This window comes from Tachysurus fulvidraco, chromosome 10 (genome assembly GCF_022655615.1).
Source record: "Tachysurus fulvidraco isolate hzauxx_2018 chromosome 10, HZAU_PFXX_2.0, whole genome shotgun sequence".
NCBI classification, from domain to species: domain Eukaryota; kingdom Metazoa; phylum Chordata; class Actinopteri; order Siluriformes; family Bagridae; genus Tachysurus; species Tachysurus fulvidraco.
In genome coordinates, this window is record NC_062527.1 from 25,969,327 (window position 1) to 25,989,219 (window position 19,893).

General features: G+C 43.8%; 1 protein-coding gene and 1 long non-coding RNA gene across 9 annotated transcripts in view; one reads left to right on the top strand and one right to left on the bottom strand.

Annotated features, from left to right (window-relative positions):
- The window catches only part of LOC113647410, a 17,243-nt gene extending 12,372 nt beyond the window's left edge, over positions 1-4,871 (bottom strand). For all 3 annotated transcript variants that reach the window (XR_007144272.1, XR_007144273.1, XR_003441661.2), the window contains exon 1: positions 4,826-4,871. This is a non-coding gene — a long non-coding RNA (uncharacterized LOC113647410). The remainder of the gene's footprint in view (positions 1-4,825) is intronic.
- Positions 1-6,880, top strand: part of LOC113647409 (sodium/potassium/calcium exchanger 4-like) — a 15,695-nt gene extending 8,815 nt beyond the window's left edge. For 4 of the 6 annotated variants that reach the window (XM_047820181.1, XM_047820182.1, XM_047820183.1 and 1 more), the window contains 4 exons: positions 1,403-1,572; positions 1,662-1,776; positions 4,109-4,215; positions 4,888-5,858. In XM_047820181.1, coding sequence (XP_047676137.1) covers positions 1,403-1,572; positions 1,662-1,776; positions 4,109-4,215; positions 4,888-5,064 — 569 coding nt within the window. In that variant the 3' untranslated portion in view covers positions 5,065-5,858. Of the gene's footprint in view, positions 1-1,402; positions 1,573-1,661; positions 1,777-4,108; positions 4,216-4,887; positions 5,859-5,890 lie in introns of those variants that run through there. The other 2 variants (XM_047820186.1, XM_047820185.1) reach the window with 2 other exon arrangements.
- The last annotated feature ends 13,013 nt before the right edge of the window (positions 6,881-19,893 follow it).

A 19,893-nucleotide genomic window follows, 5' to 3' on the forward strand; every position in this document is an offset into this window, starting at 1 on the left:
TAGGATGTTTGTCTCAGACCATCCTCAGCCTCAGCAAGTGATTTTAAGGTGATGAGAAGTCCAGCCAGAAAAAAATGATGGATGAGGCAGGTCTGTTTATCAGAATGCAAATTAGACGATTACTTACAAACATCTATATGTGGAATTGCTTCCATTACTACAGATGCTGCACCTTTTGTCCATCTTGACATCTGGTATAGCTGAGTATGACGAGAATAAAATTAGGGATTAATGGAAGATTCAGTTTAAAGCACACAGCAATGTTTTTTTTTTTTCTATTTAAATCTTCACCAGCTTTCAATGACACGATGATTAATTTAATCTGTTCACTGTACTGTGGAAATGTCTTCAGTTCACATCCAACACTGGTTGAGTTTCCTTTTAGTTTAATGCTTTAGGCAGAAACTTATTGAGGTCAAACATGAGCACACATTCTGGAGAGAAACCGATATTCACTTGAATTCAAGAAAAAACAAACATGAATCTAGGGAAAGCTGTCAATCGTTCCTGCTTCAGCACAGACTGAGGAACCCATTATTGTGGAAAAGAAGACAAAAGTATGGAGTGTCACACCTTCTGCTCTCTCTCTGGTGTTCTGTGTGAAAAATGTTGAATTCAAAACTGAGTTCACCTAAACACAACATGCTCATGCATGAAATTTGACATTTTATTAAAAGATTAATTAGGGATTTGCTAAATGAGGTTTTAAATGATTGATGTGGAAGCCACTGTATTCAATTTAATTTTCTTTTAATTAAAATTATTATTAAAAAAATACATTGTATAGAAATACAATTGGCCAGTCTTCCTTATCTCACCTCCAACTAGTTCAAAATGCAGCTGCACGCCTTTTAACTAAAGCACGGAAACGTGACCGCGTTACGCAGTTCTGGCTTCAGTACACTGCTTGTCTGTCCAATTCAAAGTTCTTTTATTTGTTTTAAAGCTCTAAATGGCCTCACCCCCATTGTACCTAATGTATATAAGAAGACAAGTATAAAGCATTATTAATGTTTTCAAGGAAAACCTCATTAATGGTTCTGTAAGTCAAAGACAGTGCAACCTGATAGAACTTCCTTTAACTGAGTGATTTGAAAGCCATTTGAAGTAAAGTTGTGAGCAGGTTTGAGTGAGTTTTTCAATCACTATGGCATTGTTAAGATTTGTAATCATGGCCCTTTAGAATCATGGCAATTATTTTGACCGCTGCACCAGTTTGAACTAACAGATAGACTGTGAAGTTCTGCTCTGTTGTAATATTTAAGAGAAAGTCCTCCTAAACGTCCTACATTACAGGTCTGATAGGAGCAACAGTGTTGGCTCTTTGTCCTTCATTGCTTTGTTGTCCTTGTAACATCTGCTAGTAAAGTTTGTGGGGTTTATTTTTTGTGTGTATATGTAGAGGGCTGTATGAAGAAGGCCAAATGGCTGGTCTCATGGCCTCTGCTGCTTCTGCTTTTCTTCACCATCCCAAACTGCTCCAGAACTCGCTGGGAGAAGTATTTAATAGTGGTGTTCCTCCTCATTTCGACGGTTTGGATTGCGGTCTTCTCCTACCTTATGGTGTGGATGGTAAGTGTGGAATAGCAGCCTATTCTGTTTCTCTCAGCTTTCATCATCGCTCCTTAGTTTGTCGAACTCCTAGCTTGCACACTGTTTAGGTGACCATCATCAGGTACACGTTTGGCATTCCCGATGTTATTATGGACATCACGGTCCTGGCAATCGGCACTAGCATCCCAGATTTCTTCACCAGCCTGACTGCTGCTCGCCAAGGTTTGTCTCTGCTATTCATACATGTTGAGGGTGTTTTAGGGAAGTTTCTTCATCACTGCCAGCTTGTGAAAAAGGGCCTGGAGCTCTGACAGTAGTGCTGACTGCAGGGCCAATTATCAGTTTGTACGAATGTTCTAATACAGTAGAGTTTCTGTAGTAACAGGTCATTCACAGGAACTTGGTACTGTATATAATCTAAGCCTATTATTAAACAGATTGGAGTGTATGTGAACTCAGACAGGCTATTCAAACCAGATTAAGCTCAAGAGTAAGTCTCACAAATCCTGTCAGATTAGCTCATGTTAGCTAGCTTGCTAACATTCTGAATCTGTATGATTTAAAAATCATCTGAGATTTTTTGTAAGTTTTATTTATTTTAGATTCCTGTCAAGAATTAACAGTGAAAATTCATAAATGTGTGAACTTCTTCCTTGTCATATTTACCAAGGCTGCAACTCACACATTCAGCAATTGACCCAATTCTCACGCTCTCACGCCACACCCCCCTATTCTCACGCCACACCCCCCTATTCTCACGCCACACCCCCCTATTCTCACACCACACCCCCATATTCTCACGTCACACCCCCATATTCTCACACCCCCCTATTCTCACGCCACACCCCCAGATTCTCACACACACTCGTGCAGCAGTGAAGAAAACAAAAATGATACCAAATCATTTTATTATGGGACTATTCTTAGTAAACAATAGAATGTCAAGTCAACGACATCCCATAATAAAATGATTTTATTTAGATCAATCACAACTCATCGATCATGTCCAGATATCTGACTGGTGGTGGTGTCAGTATGGTGTCAGTGTGGATAAATTAGAATTTTCTGGTATAGGATGTTATCTAAAGTGTCAGGGTTCAAGTGGGAGCTGCATCCAAGTCAATGATTAAGGCTGAAAAATCAGCCACCAGCACTTACAATAGAGCACACGTCAATCTGTGAACACGTCAAGCACACGTCAATCTGTGAACACGTCAAGCACATGTCAATCTGTGAACATGTCAAGCACACGTCGATCTGTGAACATGTCAAGCACACGTCAATCTGTGAACATGTCAAGCACATGTCAATCTGTGAACATGTCAAGCACACGTCAATCTGTGAACATGTCAAGCACACGTCAATCTGTGAACATGTCAAGCACACGTCAATCTGTGAACATGTCAAGCACACGTCGATCTGTGAACATGTCAAGCACACGTCAATCTGTGAACATGTCAAGCACACGTCAATCTGTGAACATGTCAAGCACACGTCAATCTGTGAACATGTCAAGCACACGTCAATCTGTCAAGCACATGTCAATCTGTGAACATGTTAATCACATGTCAATCTGTGAACATGTCAAGCACATGTCAATCTGTGAACATGTCAAGCACATGTTAATCTGTGAACATGTTAATCCTATTTCTGTAAAATGTTTGTGAAAATTAAATATAATGTAAATCTCCCAAGAAATTCTGCACAGATACCAAATACTTTGACAATCAGTAAATACTTAATACACTTCTGCTAATGCAAGGATTTTGTGTTTGTATTTTTTCCACACCAAGCCACGCCCCACCATAGGCCCCTCCCCCCACAACAAAAGCCCCGTCCCCCAAAAATCTCCCTCTAATCTGAACTCCAAAGTTGGCAGCCTGTATTTACACAGTGTTTGGTTAGCTAATGTTAACCTAAATAATACTGGCAGTGGAGACTATTAGCATTATTAAATGTAACTCAAAAAATAATACAATGCAGAATTTTGTTTAATTATAACAATTAAATATACATAGTGTTAGCAGAGGAAATTAGCATTAATAAACCTGACTTTTAAAAAGAAACACCTCTTGAACTCTATCTAGTCAGCTCATATTACCCATATAGTGTGGGCAGAAGAGATTAGCATTATTTAACATGATTTAAAAACTCCTTATGAATTCCATCTTGTGAGATCATGTTAGCTATATAGTGTTAGCAGTGGAGATTATTAAACATGATTAGCATTATTAAAAAACTTTTTTGAACTCTGTCTAGTTACCTAATGTTAGCTGGCTGGCTAATGTTAGATTTGTGTTAAAAAAAGAATTCCTGTCACATGAACATACATCATATCAGTAAAGCTCATGTTAGCTAATAACATGGAAAAGTATACAGGACTAAATTTGCCTTGCCAGATTTTGTCGTGCCACTTGTTATAGGTTTATTCACATTTTTTTTATTTAAGCATGATGTCTATGATGTTAGGTTTTGTATAGCAGTACAGACAGACTCTGTGTGTGTGTGTGCGTGTGTGTGCGTGTGTGTGTGTGTGTGCACATACACGCTGTAGATCTGGGTGACATGGCTGTGGCTAACAGCATCGGCAGTAATGTGTTTGACATCCTGGTGGGACTTGGATTGCCGTGGGCTCTGAAGACGATAGCCAACGGCTCAGTGGTAAAATCGTCCACTTTGTGATCGCTTAAACTGGTCTTGGATCATTAACCCTTGTGGTGCGGTGTTTTTAGGCTGATATTGGAATATAATGTTTTATAGGTGCTTTATGGCTCAGTGCTTAGCAATGTTCTGTCCCACTGAGTTAGGATGTCTCGTCACATTTATTTAAAGGACCTCAGTACATTCATCTCAGTGATCATTATAAACAACCCTGAGCTCTGCCTGTTCTCAGGATTGGAAATATGTGAAGGAAATGGGACATGACTAACATCACTTTATTTTAGCTCTGAATTCATTTTATTTCTAAAATATTTCTAAGGTTGTAAGTCTTCACACAACAGCAGCCCATGATTTTACTGATTTGTTTTTATTTTTCCCCAATTTCAGAGTTTGAACACAATTAACTAGTCAAATTAGGTTTGTTCCTGAGTTAGGCTACTGTATTTAGCTAAGATAAATTCCCCTGTGTGTGTGTGTGTGTGTGTGTGTGTGTGTGTGTGTGTGTGTGTGTGTGTGTGTGTGTGTGTGAGAGAGAGAGACTTGGCTGCAAAGAAGTAATAAAAAAACTAAAAGAAACTGAGCTGTGTGCATAAACAGTGTTTGCCCTCACATCAGTAATGTTGCTGTGGTTCCTGTTAGAGAAGTCTTAACCTTTTCTGCTCTCTCGTTCAGGTGATGAACACTCAAGGGTTTGTGTACTCTGCCTTGCTGCTGCTTGGCTCCGTTGCTCTCACTGTGGGTGATTCTACACACACACACACACACACACACACACACACACACACACACACACACACACACAGATACACACTTGATTTTACTGACACAGTAGAAAAGCTGCTCTACTGAAGCTTGACTTTATCTTAAACATGTAAACAGCAAACTTTATTAGCTCTCATAAGACACTGCTGCAGTTGTCAAGTGCAACCAATGTCCTGGTGTATGGACAGTACACTTATAAATGACTCTTCAAACTGGTGTATAGCTGCTTTTATAGTAAACCCCAGGGAATATGGCTTGTAGTGCAAGCATGAGTCTTATATTATACTTATATTAACTTATTTATGTATTCAAACTTTCCTGAATGCTTAAGCAAACAGATCAGAGATAGATTTGATAACTTTATGGGTGTGGCCTAATATTCTAATCACCATGCTTGATTGACTGGTTATAACTGATGAGGTTAAAGTTTGGACTGCTAAAATGTGCTTGTACTTGAATGACAATTTGCACAGACTTATAATAACTGGATAAAAGTTGAAGCTTTTTATTAGCATTTTGTTAAGGAGCAATGCAGCCCTGTTTAGCCAAACCAAACCCTGTTTCATGTCTTGTTATGGAATAATTCTCTCTGATTCTGTGCGTTTCAACAAACTACTTTGTACCTTTGAATAAATGCTGAACATTAGAAGGAATTTGAGGATAAACTGATGTGTTGCGTTGGCGTGTAAGTGTACGTAACAGAGCTCTTCTTTTTTAATTGTAGTGAAATGCTGTAAAATTTAGTGCAATGACGCGTATGAAGCTAATTAAAGCTGTTCATTTAAACATAACACTGTATGTATGAACAGTATGTCTTCTTCTTCTTCTTCTTATATCTAATAGCTCTGAATTATTAATCGAGTTTATTCCTGATTGTAGTTATAACGTCCATGCTATAACCCATGCATTGTAGACAATGACATTCAGCTGAGGGGGGTGGAGGAAGAGAGCAACACTGGGGATGCGGACTTGTCCACGGACGATCCGGGTGAGGGGACAAGCAAGGACGATGCAAAGAAGTCCATGGACGATCCGGGTGAGGGGACAATCAAGGACTATTCAAAGGAGTCCACGGACGATAGCCTAAAACAATAGTCACAAATAACACTTGGATTTAATCTTCATGATAATGTGGATATAACGTATGAAATGGAGTGAAAATTTAATGTCATTAATTCTTATAATCGTTCTTCTCACATTTATTTTCTACAATCTAACTTCAGTTCACGACCTCACCATCTGTGTCGCCAATTCCCTTTGTCTCCAGAATGTGTGTACGCACGTATCAAAGTTTGCTTAAAGGTGCACACATTCTCCCGTCAAGAGTTGTTTTTCATAGATCACAACCTTTGCGCGAAAACTGACGTACACGTTTCCAGCCCCGTTTTGTGCGTACACACGCTTTATAAATGAGACCCCAGATGGATGGGCCTGTGGTTGGATCACTAACAGACACAGAGCTTGTGGTTGGATCACTAACAGACACAGAGCTCCACTTTGACTCAGACGGCAGTAAGGTGGAGGTGGGGTACTGCCCCACCAAGGTCCTGCTTTTACCAGAGTCGACGGGGAGCCCCAGGGCCACCGTGTACCACGGATCGCTTTACTACCGACGCAGACAGAGCTGCGTTATGATCTTGCCACCGAGAACATCGTGGCCTGGATTCCCAGGACACCCAGGATTCCACAGCCAGTATCCTTATTCCTGGGATGGCTACACTGACATCGACCTGGCTGTGGACGAGAAGGGACTGTGGGCCATTTACTGCACAGAAAAGTTTTGTTATTGCTGGAGATTTCAACATTCATATAGACAATGCAGAAAACACTACTGCAATTGAACTGTTAAATGTTTTAAACACGTTTGATCTGACCCAGCACGTGCAAGGTCCTACACACAATAGGGGACACACTCTTGATCTGCTTGTTGTAAAAAATCTTAGTAGAAATAATTAAAATATTATTCCTTACAATACTATAACCAAAGTAAAGTATTAGGCCTTGCAAAATATTACAATTTCTGTCATAAGACATATGTAGGTGATGTTGTAGGCCAAAGATGTTTATTGCAACCAGATTCGGGGCTGTCAGGCCTAGTCAGTCTGAGCACATTTGTAATAACAACTTGTTATGTAGAAGGGAAAAGACCATGGTTCCCAGACCTTAGCTCATAAATTGTTATGGAAAATGAAGAACACCATGGTTCTCAGACCTTGGTCCATAGCAATAACATGTTATGTAGAATGAAAAAAAACAGTGGTCCACAGACCTAGGCCCTGAAAAATAAGGGGAGGAAAATCCATAAATGGGCATGTGGTGCTCATAAACTTGTTGTGCAGACTGAAGAAGGCCCAGGTGTTTAGTCTGAGGTCATGAAAAATAAGGGAAGGAAAATCCATAAATGGGCATATGGGTGAAAGGTAATGGGAAATAAGGGGAAATTGGGTCAGTGTATTTAGAAAACATAGGAGATGATTCCAGTAAATAAGGTGATATGGCACCTGGGCTCCTAGGAGCGCCAGGGTATATATTGAGAAGATATCTGAGGTTTTTTTTTTGGTTCTTCGGGGGCGAAGGTGTGTGTGCGCGGGCGCGTGCCCGTGCCCGTGTCCGTGGGTCAAGGTGGGTGTTTTTATTTTCGCAAGGACGTCGCGAGTGTTCTTGTTTTTCTTGATTGATTTTGCATGACATGCTCTTTTTGGGGGTTTTCATTTGTTACTATTAATTTGGCAATTTGATACTTTGAATTTGGCAATTTGTTACTTTGAATTTGGCAAATTATAATTTGTTGGCTGATTGACCACAATAAAGTAGTCATTCTCATCCAGGTCTGAGGAGATTTCTCAGTATTTTTGTAGTAATTATAGAGTTAACAGTTAAATTTAACTAAAACAGTCTTTAGTAACCAAACAGTCTAAGTGTGGATCACCCTGCGATGTGTCGACTTGGAGACCGGCTCTGAGTTCCGACATGCTCATTAGCAAGGGTCTAAACATTCCATCCACTGTGATCAAGGATGAAGCTCTATCTGACCATTTCTGTGTTTACTTTGATTTATTGATCTGTCCTGCCACTGATGCTAGATCTGTCTGTCAAAAAAAGGTTCATAAATGAAGACACCAGTAAGGTATTTATGAATGCTATATCAATGTTGCCAAACATATCAGCAGACTCTGTTGATGTTCTCCTTGAAAATTTTAACTTAACAGTTAAAGATGTTATTGATGGTATAGCTCCAGTAAAGGTCAGGATGATCACTGGCAGACGTAAAGCACCTTGGAGAAACACAACAGCGGTACAGAGCATGAAAAGAACATGCAGAAAAGCTGAACATACGTGGTGGAAAACAAAACTTGAAGTACATTATAGCATCTATAAGGACAGTCTTTGTGCTTTCAATGTAGAACTAGGCACAGCTAGACAGATCTTCTTCTCTAACATTATAAACAACAACATAAACAACACTCGCACTCTTTTTGCTACTGTAGAGACACTAACAAACCCCCCAAATCAAGTTCCTAGTGAAATGCTCTCTGACAACAAATGCAATGAGTTTGCAACCTTTTTCTCTGCGAAAATCAGTACGATCAGAATTGGTCATTTTCTCAGAATTTGACATAATTGATATAAAAACCCTGGAAGAAACAGTACAACATCTTAAAGCATCAACTTGCAGCCTTGACACACCCCCCCCCCCCACACACACACACATCCTTTCTCAAAAAGGTACTTAACTGCTTAGAAACTGACCTCTTAAAAATAGTAAATACGTCTCTGCTCACAGGCACTTTTCCAGAGTCCCTAAAAACAGCAGTTGTTAAGCCTCTCCTAAAAAAGAGTAACCTAGACAAAACCTTACTTAGCTGCAGACCGATCTCTAATCTTCCTTTTATAGGCAAGATCATTGAAAAGGTTGTTTTCAATCAGCTGAACAAATTCTTAAACTCAAATGGCTATCTGGACAATTTTCAATCTGGTTTCCGCCAGCATCACAGCACAGAGACAGTGTTCATAAAGATAATAAATGATATTCGCTTAAACTCTGATTCAGGTAAAATATCAGTGCTGGTGCTACTATATCTTAGTGCTGCCTTTGACATGGTAGATCACACCATACTCTTACATAGACTGGAAAACTGGGTAGGGCTTTCTGGGATGGTCCTCAAATGGTTTAAATCATACCTAAAAGGGAGAGGTTACTATGTGAACATAGGTAACCATAAATCTGAGTGGACATCCATGACATGTGGAGTCCCACACGGCTCAATTCTTGCACCACTTCTCTTTAATTTGTATATGTTCCCGATTGGTCAAATAATGAAAAAGACCCAAATTGCTTACCACAGCTATGCAGATGACACCCAGATATACTTAGCCCTGTCCCCTAATGACTACAGCCCCATTGACTCTCTATGTAAGTGCATTGATGAAATTAACAGTTGGATGCGTCAAAACTTCCTCCAGTTAAACAAAGACAAAACCGAAGTCATTGTATTCAGAAATAAAGATGAAACTCTCAAGGTTAACACACACCTTGACTCTAGGGGTCTAAAGACACAAAATAAAGTCAGAAATCTTGGTGTAATTTTAGAGTCTGACCTTAATTTCAGTAGTCATGTGAAAGTGATAAGCAAATCAGCTTACTACCATCTCAGAGATATAGCCAGAATTAGATGTTTTGTCTCAAGACAGGACTTAGAGAAACTTGTTCATGCTTTCATCACCAGCAGGGTGGATTATTGTAATGGACTCCTTACTGGGATCCCCAAAAAGACCATTAGACAGCTGCAGCTCATACAGAACGCTGCTGCCAGAATTCTGACCAGAACCAAAACATCTGAGCACATCACTCCAGTCCTCAGGTCCTTACACTGGCTTCCAGTTACATTTAGAATAGATTTTAAAGTATTGTTACTCGTTTATAAATCCCTTCATGGCTTAGGACCGAAATACATTACAGATATGCTAATTGAATATAAACCAAGCAGACTACTCAGATCATTAGGATCAGGTCAGTTAGAGATACCAAGGGTTCACTCAAAACAAGGTGTGTCAGCATTTAGTTATTACGCCACCTATAGGTGGGATCAGCTTCTAGTAAAAAGTCTGTAAAGTCTCACCAAACTTATGTTGCAGTGTTCTGGACTACCTTGTCATTTCCACTAACCCATATATCTATCTAATCACGACGACCTCTACCCCAACTTACAACAGCTTACAACATTCCCCCACAACGAAAACAAAAAAACCCATAATACATAAAACATAAACGCAATAACATAAAACAGAATATTACTCCCCCACAATGTCCACAATTCACACATGCTGTTTCTCAGAAGGTGAGCCAGGAGTGAGCGAAAAACCCTCTAGATGCCAGATTTGAGGGAAAATTCTCACTCTGCCCGCATATATAGCGCGACAGTGAAAGCAGTGTCACCAGGGTCACAGAAACGTACAGCATAAACATACTAAAGGTATGGTAAACATAATAAACAAACAAAAAACACACAAAAACAGTTGCAGGGCATAAGAAAACTAGCTGTCCCTATGACCACCACCAATAGTGATTGCGATGCATGGTTTAAATCCACTGTGGCAAGGGGGCCCAAATGTGACGGCCCGCATATAAGGATCCCCAAATGTCTTTGTGGCTATAAGCGTGGAAAGCTTGAGTTATGGGAACAACCGCATCCGAATAACCCCCTGCCCATGAGTCCATGAAAGTGGGTGGTCATCCTGTAGACCTTGTTGCACATCTTTGGTGTGCGATGTCCAGAGTTTATATCCACAAAAGAATAACGTACAGTACTGGCGTACGGCAGCCTGCCGTATATGGCGGGAAATAATATACGCATGTGCACGTCCACGTCCATACGTCGAGGCCACACAGAAGGAACGACGTACCTCGTATGTGTGTCCAGAGATTAATCATTCTGGTGGCACGAATGAACCCACAGTCCTTCAGGGAGGACTAGATCTGCGTGTGCTAGGATAAGTGACACGGGACGTGTGTCTTCAAGCAACGTGAACCAAGTTTCAGCCGTCGGCGGGAAAGGGTATGTTAGCCAGGTGCGATGTGGTGATACACCCAGGTCGAAGTCCCCCCAGATGAAGTCAGACAGGTCCACCTCATTGTCCAGTTGGATGCACGTGTAGCAGTACCAGGAGCATTGTCAAGGTAACAAGTGACACCCTGTGGGCTCGCCTCTAACCGGGCACAAGTGAGGGGTCGCTGAACTTGTCTCTGGTCACTCCGCGGGTTCGACATAGCCTGCAACAAAGCCTTCGACCTTGACTAAGTGGGGGTAGCTAACACCACTTTAAAAGGTCCTTCTCTTCTTGGCTGTCTCCAATGTTTTCTCTTAAATCTTCTGATGTACATGCAGTCTCCTGGTTCTACCTGGTTATGTGGTTCCTCCACTGCTGTGCCATGTGTAGCCGGACTCACCTCGCTTTCTCCACTGTTCTACTTCTTCCGGTTTGGCTGTGTTATGTGCATCCCTCACATCTTCCATTGACATCTCTCCTGGACCTGCATCTGGCTCTTCTCCCTGTATGAATGCCATTATGCATCCATCTCCTACTGTTGCTGCCTTAGTACTGCCGATGCAAAGCCCTGTCTTTCTGACACGAATAGGTGAAATGGTTTGCTGTAATCTGGACTAGCCAGCGCTGGGGCTGAGGCTAGTGTGCACTTCAACATCTCGAAGGCTGCTGATGCTTCTGGTGTCCATGTCAGCTGTGTATTGGGCTTAGCCTGATCTGCAGCTTTTATCATGTTTCTAAGTGGTTGTACTTTTAAGGAAAATTCACATATCCATGGTCTGCTAAAACCTGCCATGCCATGGAATGACAACATCTGGCGCACGGTTTGAGGTCGTGGTGTATCCCGTATAGCTTGTACATGAGCCGGGAATATTCTTCGTGTTGTTCCTTCTAGAACTCGTCCTAAATATTCCACCTTTCTCTGGCAGAATTGTAGCTTCTCTTTACTAACCTTGTGCCCATTGTTTGCTAGGGCTTTCAGTACTGTTATTGAATCCTGTATGCATTGCTCTTTCGATTGGCTACAAATCAGTAAGTCAGGCTCTCCATTTGTAAATTCACCAGATCGCTAGTCAGTACTTGGTTGAATATCGATGGATTTTCACAATATCCTTGTTGCTCTTAATATGTGAATGCAAACAAGTGCTGAGAGTCAGGGTGCAATGGGATACTAAAAAAATGCTGAACATAGATCAATTACTGTATGCCATTTTGTTCCCTCTGGAATATTTGATAACAACGTTTGTGGAACCGGAGCCACTGGGGTCACAGCTCAAATCGTGGTCAAATCGTGGACCAATCTCCATTTATCTGAATTTGGCTTTCTGATCGGAAAAATTGGAGTGTTGCACTGACTTTTTGTGGGGATTAAAACTCTTGCTTCCACTAGCCCTTTAATAGTTGTTCCTATCCCTTCCTCTGCTTGTTTAAACAATGGATACTGTCTCTGATAAAGTAATAGTACATTGGGTCTAACCTGTATTTTTGCTAATCCTGCTGACTGCTTAACTAGTCCTACATCTGTTATATGTTTAGTCCACAGTTACTCTGGGACTTGACTTAGTGCTTCGTCTACTTCTTTCTCTGTTGACTCTTCCTTATCTGCCATCTGTGGCATCTGTATCTCTACTTCTACTCTTACCAGAATTTATGTTTGTTTGCTGACTTACTAACATGGTTGTGTATGATTACATGATAACATGACTGTCCCCTAATCTGTCCTTAAAATCTCTATCTTCTGACATATGTACTCTAGGGTCTTTAGTCATGTTCCACTTCACTACCCTTTCTGCCTCTTTCATCTTAGGCCCTAAATCTTTGGATTCAAAAACCTCGCCCGATCATCAGGGAGATGTGGGAGACTGCATCTCCAACTTGATACCATTCTTAAATCTGCTCAGGGAGTACAGAATTTTAGCTACTCCTTGCCGACCAAGGATTATGCTGTGCTTGCTGATGTGATATTTTCTTCCTTCTAGTCGTTCTTCTCATAATGATGCATATTCTTCATCTTTTCCCCCTTCATAAGGTTTCAGGGTACAATGCCATGGTCCTCTAGCCTCACGGCAATCTGGTCGTATGTAGTTTAGCCATGGTTTCCATACAGAGTATTCTTGCCATATTTTTTTATGTATCTTTGTCCTTAACTTCCATTCAATATACTTTGTCCAGTTCTGTCATTTCATCTTCTTGGCTTACTACTAGGTATTGTCGGGCTAACATTTCTGGGAGTGTTATCCACACTCCTGTTGGCCCACAGTGTATTCTGGCTCCTAGTTTGCAATTCCTTGCAATTTCCAATTCCCACCATAATTGTTGGTTCTTGTGCAGGATGCAATGAGGTGGTACACTGCACCAGCTCCCCCTCTGGCGTCTCTAGGCCTCTTCACATTCCTCCTGGGGCTGGGCCCAATGGGCCCCCTCCAGGTGGTGCTGGGGTTTGTCCTTGAAATCCTGGGCCCATCCATTGGCCTGCCCAATTTCCAGCTCCTTGTGGTGTTGCTGCGAGTGCATGCTGCATTCCGGACTGCCCTGCTCCTTGTTAAAACATTGGAGCAGGCATCTGTGCAGGCACCTGTTGTCTTCCTTGGCTTCCCATGTGCACAGCGCAATCTTTGTCATATCCATCTTCCCTGGAAAAGCATCACACAAAAAGCCTTACGCTTCATGTAATTCCATTATGAAGTCAGAGTACGTGGCATTTCTCCCATTCTCATGATCTGGGAATCTGGGTGTCTCATGCACAGATTTTCATCCGGCCTTTCATACTTAATCCGCTCCTTCATACTTTGCGTGGGCAGCTTTTCCGCATGCAGAGTATGTTGTATGATGAGGCTCAGCTTTCCCGTGTCCCACGTGATGCATAGGTTTTTCACCTTGTCAGATATTTCTGGAATCATGAAATTCATGAAACTGTTTCTCAAGTGTGCCTCGTATGCTGTCACTTCCCCCTCACTCATATCCTGCTGGGGGAATGAGACCGCTGTGTGCGTGGTGTACTGTATGTCAGTTAGGCGATGGAGATATTGCGCAACTGTCTCGCTGTCCTCTTGTTCCTCGACCTCAGCCTGGTCCCCATCCGCATTGTTGAGGTGCATACTGAGGATTCATGGGATAACTCGTTGGGTATTGCATCATAGTTGGAGGCAGTGGCTGTGTCATCATCACTTGTGCTAATCCTCCATTTTGAGGTGGCACAGCCTGAGCAGCGGTTGGAACCACCATGACTGCCGCCTGTTTTGAGGCATACTCTTTATCTTCCCTCTTCTTCTTTTCATGGCTTTCTTGTTTATTTTTTGCTAGTTCTCCCAGCTGTGCCTTGTGCAATTGCACTACTAAATCTTCTGTAGCCTTCTTTGCCTCTCTCCTCCTCTTTCTGTGTAACTCTGTATGGTGTATTACATTCGCTTCGAAGGTGGCCCATGTTCGAAGGTAGCCCCGTTTGTTCCTTGAACTTTGTGATCCATCTCTGTGCTCCTTCGCACACACTTGGCAGTCTTTTTACCAATCCAGTCACATCCTTGAGTTGGATCCGATGGCGGGGGAGGAAGTTGGACAGACTTGGCAGACCCAAACGTACTGTGAGGGTCTGCTGGGTACGTTTGACAGAGTCTCCGGTCAGAGAGATCTTCAACTCCCACCTCCGGCAGAGCTTCAATCAGATCCCGAGGGAGGTTGGAGACATTGAGTCCGAGTGGACCATGTTCTCCACCTCCATTGTCGACGCGGCCGCTCGGAGCTGTGGCCGTAAGGTCTCCGGTGCCTGTCGTGGTGGCAATCCCCGAACCCGGTGGTGGACCCCGGAAGTAAGGGATGCTGTCAAGCTGAAGAAGGAATCCTATCGAGCCTGGTTGGCTTGGGGGACTCCGGAGGCAGCTGATAGGTACCGAAAGGCCAAGCGAGCTTCAGCCCGGGTGGTTACGGAGGCAAAAACTCGGGTCTGGGAGGAGTTCGGTGAGGCCATGGAGAAGGACTATTGGTTGGCCTCGAAGAAATTCTGGCAAACTGTCCGGCGCCTCAGGAGGGGGAAGCAGTGCCCTGCTCACACTGTTTACAGTGGGAGTGGGGATCTGCTGACTTCGACTGGGGACATCCTCGGATGGTGGAAGGAATACTTCGAGGATCTCCTCAACCCCACCGACATGTCTTCCAGTGAGGAAGCAGAGGGCGGGGGCTCAGTTGTGGACTCGTCGATTCCCCAAGCTGAGGTCACTGAGGTAGTTGAGAAGCTCCTCAGTGGCAAGGCACCGGGGGTAGATGAGATCCGCCCTGAGTACCTCAAGTCTCTGGATGTTGTGGGGCTGTCTTGGTTGACACGCCTCTGCAACATCGCATGGAGGTTGGGGACAGTGCCTCTGGACTGGCAGACTGGGGTGGTGGTCCCTCTGTTTAAGAAGGGGGACCGGAGGGTGTGTTCCAACTATAGGGGGATCACACTCCTCAGCCTCCCCGGAAAAGTCTATGCCAGGGTACTGGAGAGGAGAATTCGGCCGATAGTCGAACCTTGGATTCAGGAGGAACAATGCGGGTTTCGTCCCGGTCGTGGAAAACTGGACCATCTCTATACCCTCACCAGGTTGCTGGAGGGTTAATGGGAGTTTGCCCAACCAGTTCACATGTGTTTTGTGGATTTTGAGAAGGCTTTCGACTGTGTCCCTCGTGGTGACCTGTGGGGGGTGCTCTGGGAGTATGGGGTCCGGGGCCCTCTGTTAAGGGCTGTCCGGTCCCTATATGACCGGAGCAGGAGTTTGGTTCGCATTGCCGGCAGTAAGTCAGACTTATTCCCGGTGCATGTTTAACTCCGGCAGGGCTGCCCTTTGTCACCGGTCCTGTTCATTACTTATATGGACAGGATTTCTAGGCGCAGTATGGGGCCGGAGGGGGTCCGGTTTGGGGACCACAGGATTTCGTCTCTGCTTTTTGCAGATGATGTTGTCCTGTTGGCTTCCTCAAACCAGGACCTTCAGCGTGCACTGGGACGGTTTGCAGCCGAGTGTGAAGCGGCGGGGATGAGAATCAGCACTTCCAAGTCTGAGGCCATGGTTCTCAGTCGGAAAAGGGTGGCTTGCCCCCTTCAGGTTGGTGGAGAGCTCCTGCCTCAAGTGGAGGAGTTTAAGTATCTTGGGGTCTCGTTTACGAGTGAGGGAAGAATGGATCGGGAGATCGACAGGCGGATTGGTGTATCTTCTGCAGTGATGCAGTCGATATACCGATCTGTTGTGGTGAAGAAAGAGCTGAGCCACAAGGCGAAGCTCTCTATTTACCGGTCGATCTACGTTCCTACCCTCAGCTATGGTCATGAGCTTTGGGTCATGACCGAAAGGACGAGATCCCGGATACAGGTGGCCGAAATGAGTTTCCTCCGCAGGGTGGCTGGGCGCTCCCTTAGAGATAGGGTGAGGAGCTCGGTCACTCGGGAGGAGCTCAGAGTAGAGCCGCTGCTCCTCCACATCGAGAGGAGTCAGTTGAGGTGGCTCGGGCATCTGTTTCAGATGCCTCCTGGACGTCTCCCTGGGGAGGTGTTCCGGGCATGTCCAACCGGGAGGAGGCCCCGGGGAAGACCTAGGACACGCTGGAGGGACTATGTCTCTCGGCTGGCCTGGGAACGCCTCGGTATTCCCCCGGAAGAGCTGGAGGGAAGTGTCTGGGGAGAGGGAAGTCTGGGCATCCCTGCTTAGACTGCTGCCCCCGCGACCCGGCCCCGGATAAGCGGTAGAAGAAGAAGAAGCAGTCAGATCCATAAATGTCCATGGCACATAATGCATTTGCTTTCCTTTAACTATCAGGGGGAGCTGTGTTGCTCTCGGTGCTTCTGTCTCCTCCTCTTCTACACTGGAGCTCTCACTTTCGGGGGCCACCTGCTGCGTCTCCCCACCTTTACCTCTTCCCGTCTGGGATCGGGTCTGCATGTGTCTGTTTCTTTCGATATCGCCCCATTTTTGTTTGTCTAACTTCTTCCATGCCTTCCTTGTTCTTTGGAGATTTTTAAATTGTTTCTCCGCTTGTTTCTGTTCCTCCTCCAAGTATTTATATTCCAACTCCAATTCCTCCACTTTCATCTCCAGTCGTGATGCTTGACCTCGTAACTCCTCCATCGTCACATCTGTTTTCTGGCTTCATTCCAGAGCTTCCCTTATAGCTCTTTCCTGCTCTTCGTTCTGCCACACGCCTTCTGTTTCCAGGGGGGTCAGCTGCACTTCCCCCTGTAGTCTCACTCTTACTCCTCTCATATCGTGCGGGGGCTCCACATCCGCTGGCAATTCTCTCTGGCAAAAACAAAAGTTAAAGTATCAAAAGAAAATGAAGGAGCTGCAGCATCCAGAAATGGCTTCACCGTCCAAGCTACCCCACGAAAAACACTCTGAACTTCCCCTCCAAATTTCCCTCAATATATACCCTGGCGCTGCTAAGCGCCTTCTATTTTTGATCCCTCCTACTCTCAGACAGGTTCCCATTATGTTTCAAGTTGTTCTCTGGGGCTCCGCCTAATCATTTACATGCTTCTTCCAAAATCCCCTTATTTCCCCGAATTACCTCATACGCCCCTTCAGTGACTTCATATCCTGCCTTTCTGAATTCCCCTTACTTTCCAGAATCATCACCTGACCCTTGCTCATATACCCTTATATGGATTTTCCTCCTTTCTTGATTTCCTATTATCTTCAGCCTTTTTCGTCATTGTATTAAAAAAAATATGCTCAAGAGAGCTTTACTTCCTTGTTGTTATTACATTTGTTGCTCAGCCTTTTATGACAGACATTTTCGTGGACTTATCTTCTCCCCAGCTACAATGAGTAAGTTTTCCTCATTTCTGCTCTTACTATTCTACTTGATTATGTGTTTTAAATGATTATATGGTATTTAACTGACAAAGTTATCGCCGCTACCAGCTGCGTCATCTTTCTCAGGAGTTCTGCTCTTTCCTTGAACGCCTGTCCTCTCCTACACTCCCAGATCATCCTCTCTTGCCTTTTAACATCGTACAGACGCCTTTGACTCGCTCTTCTTCTACTCAAACGCCTCTTCCATCCTATCCTGGTGGATCAACGGACACAAACAGATGGTTGTCCTCATGCTGAACCCTGTTGCCCTAGGCTGACAACTCCTGCCTCTCCTCCACGTATCTCTTCTCCTCCCATTGCCTATATTCGTCCCCTGGCAGCTCCTACCTCTCCTCCTCGTGTCTCATCTCCTCATTTTGGTTACATTCCCTCTCTCTCTCCGAGTTTGGCTTCTTCTCCCTCTAACTCTGAGCCTGGCTCCCCAGGCTTTGTTCCTTCTTCCCCTTCTCCTAGGCCTGGATCCCCAGACTATACTCCCACTTCTCCCAGGCCTGATAGCTCTGGTTATTACTAAGTTTGTTTGCAATAAACCTCTCTTTCTCTTTTATACTTCTCCTGAGTCCTGTGTGGTTTATTTGCATTAAGTGACTACTTATTCTTATTATGACATCTGAGCTCTATACCCATATATCCTATGATATCAATCATAATAAGTCTTTACGTATGCTCCTCTGGGGCCCTTGTTTTCACAACATCAATTCCCATCTGCCTTGGTCTGTTGTTTCTTTTCTTGCTCCTCCTGGACCACTATGAAGGTCTTTTTTGTCGCACGGTCGTTTGGTTTGCTTAGGGACCCCTGTGCTTCGCTGAGGTTCTTATGATGTTCCATCTGCCCGGTCTTTATTGATCCTCTCCTTCCCGGCTGGCAGACATCTTCCATTCGTGGCTTAATGTATTCTCTTGCCCAGAGAGTCGGTGTGCTGTGTCTTTCTAAACCTGGCGGGCATGTGTATTCAGTCAACCACTCCATATTACACTCCTCTGCTTGTTGCCTCGATAAGTGGGGGTCCCCTTCCTCCCATCGGGCATTAGCTTTCTCCACCTCCCTGTCCCAGTACAGGCGTCGGTATTCATCATCTTCCAGCACTTCCTTTCTTCCTCCTGTAGCCCCTTCTGGGCATTCTGGGTATTTTCCTTCTTCTCCTTTTACCAGGGGAGGGCAGTCTTCCTGCTTTCCCTTGGGACGTTATTTCCCTGCTGACATCTGATGGATTACTCCTCTGACTTGCCCTCCTATAATCTCCAGTTCTATTTCTTGTGTTTCACTCGCCTCTCCCGTATTTATTACGGGTATATTCCATGGTGGTTGGGCTTATATCGTTTGTTGTAAGGTGGGGGCTGGAGCTGTCCCCCCCCACCCCCCATTCACCTGAGGGTGGGGCTGTAGCCTTCTCTTTCCCTTGTTCTTTGCTTTGTTCTGCTTTTAGCTTCTTTAACCCTGTAAAGCCCACCGTTGCAGAATTACAACACCACCTTGTTTATTTGTCCAGTCACCTGGCCATGAACTCACCCTACCTGCAAATTTATTATTATTTTTTTTTTCCATGACTGGTTTTATCAAGATCCGAATAAAATTCCTCAAAAAAATTTTCTATGGTCATTACAATGTCTAGAACACATACATATTTAGTTATTTTGGAAAACTAGAGCTTATGTCCATGCTGTAATTCTACAACTTCGGGCCAAAGTGGTAGTCAAAATAGCCTGTGCACCTTATGCCTTACATAAAGACACTGCACTTCTTACATCATCACAAATCGAAATTTAAACTGTAAGATGATTCACTGTAATTCATTTCTAAATGTGCTTTTCTGTTAAATTTATACTTATTTTCAATTAGACCATAATTACAGGGACAGGTGCAAATGGATATGCTGGATAATATGTAGATTTCTCTTTCAGTTAGTCTATTCTTCCAGTTTACTGTAATTGTGGATACACAAACACACTGTGTAGCAAGTGCAATGTTCGCCTGTGCTTTTCAGTAGAAAAGAGCTGTCTTAGGGCCTATCACTGCAACCAATCACAG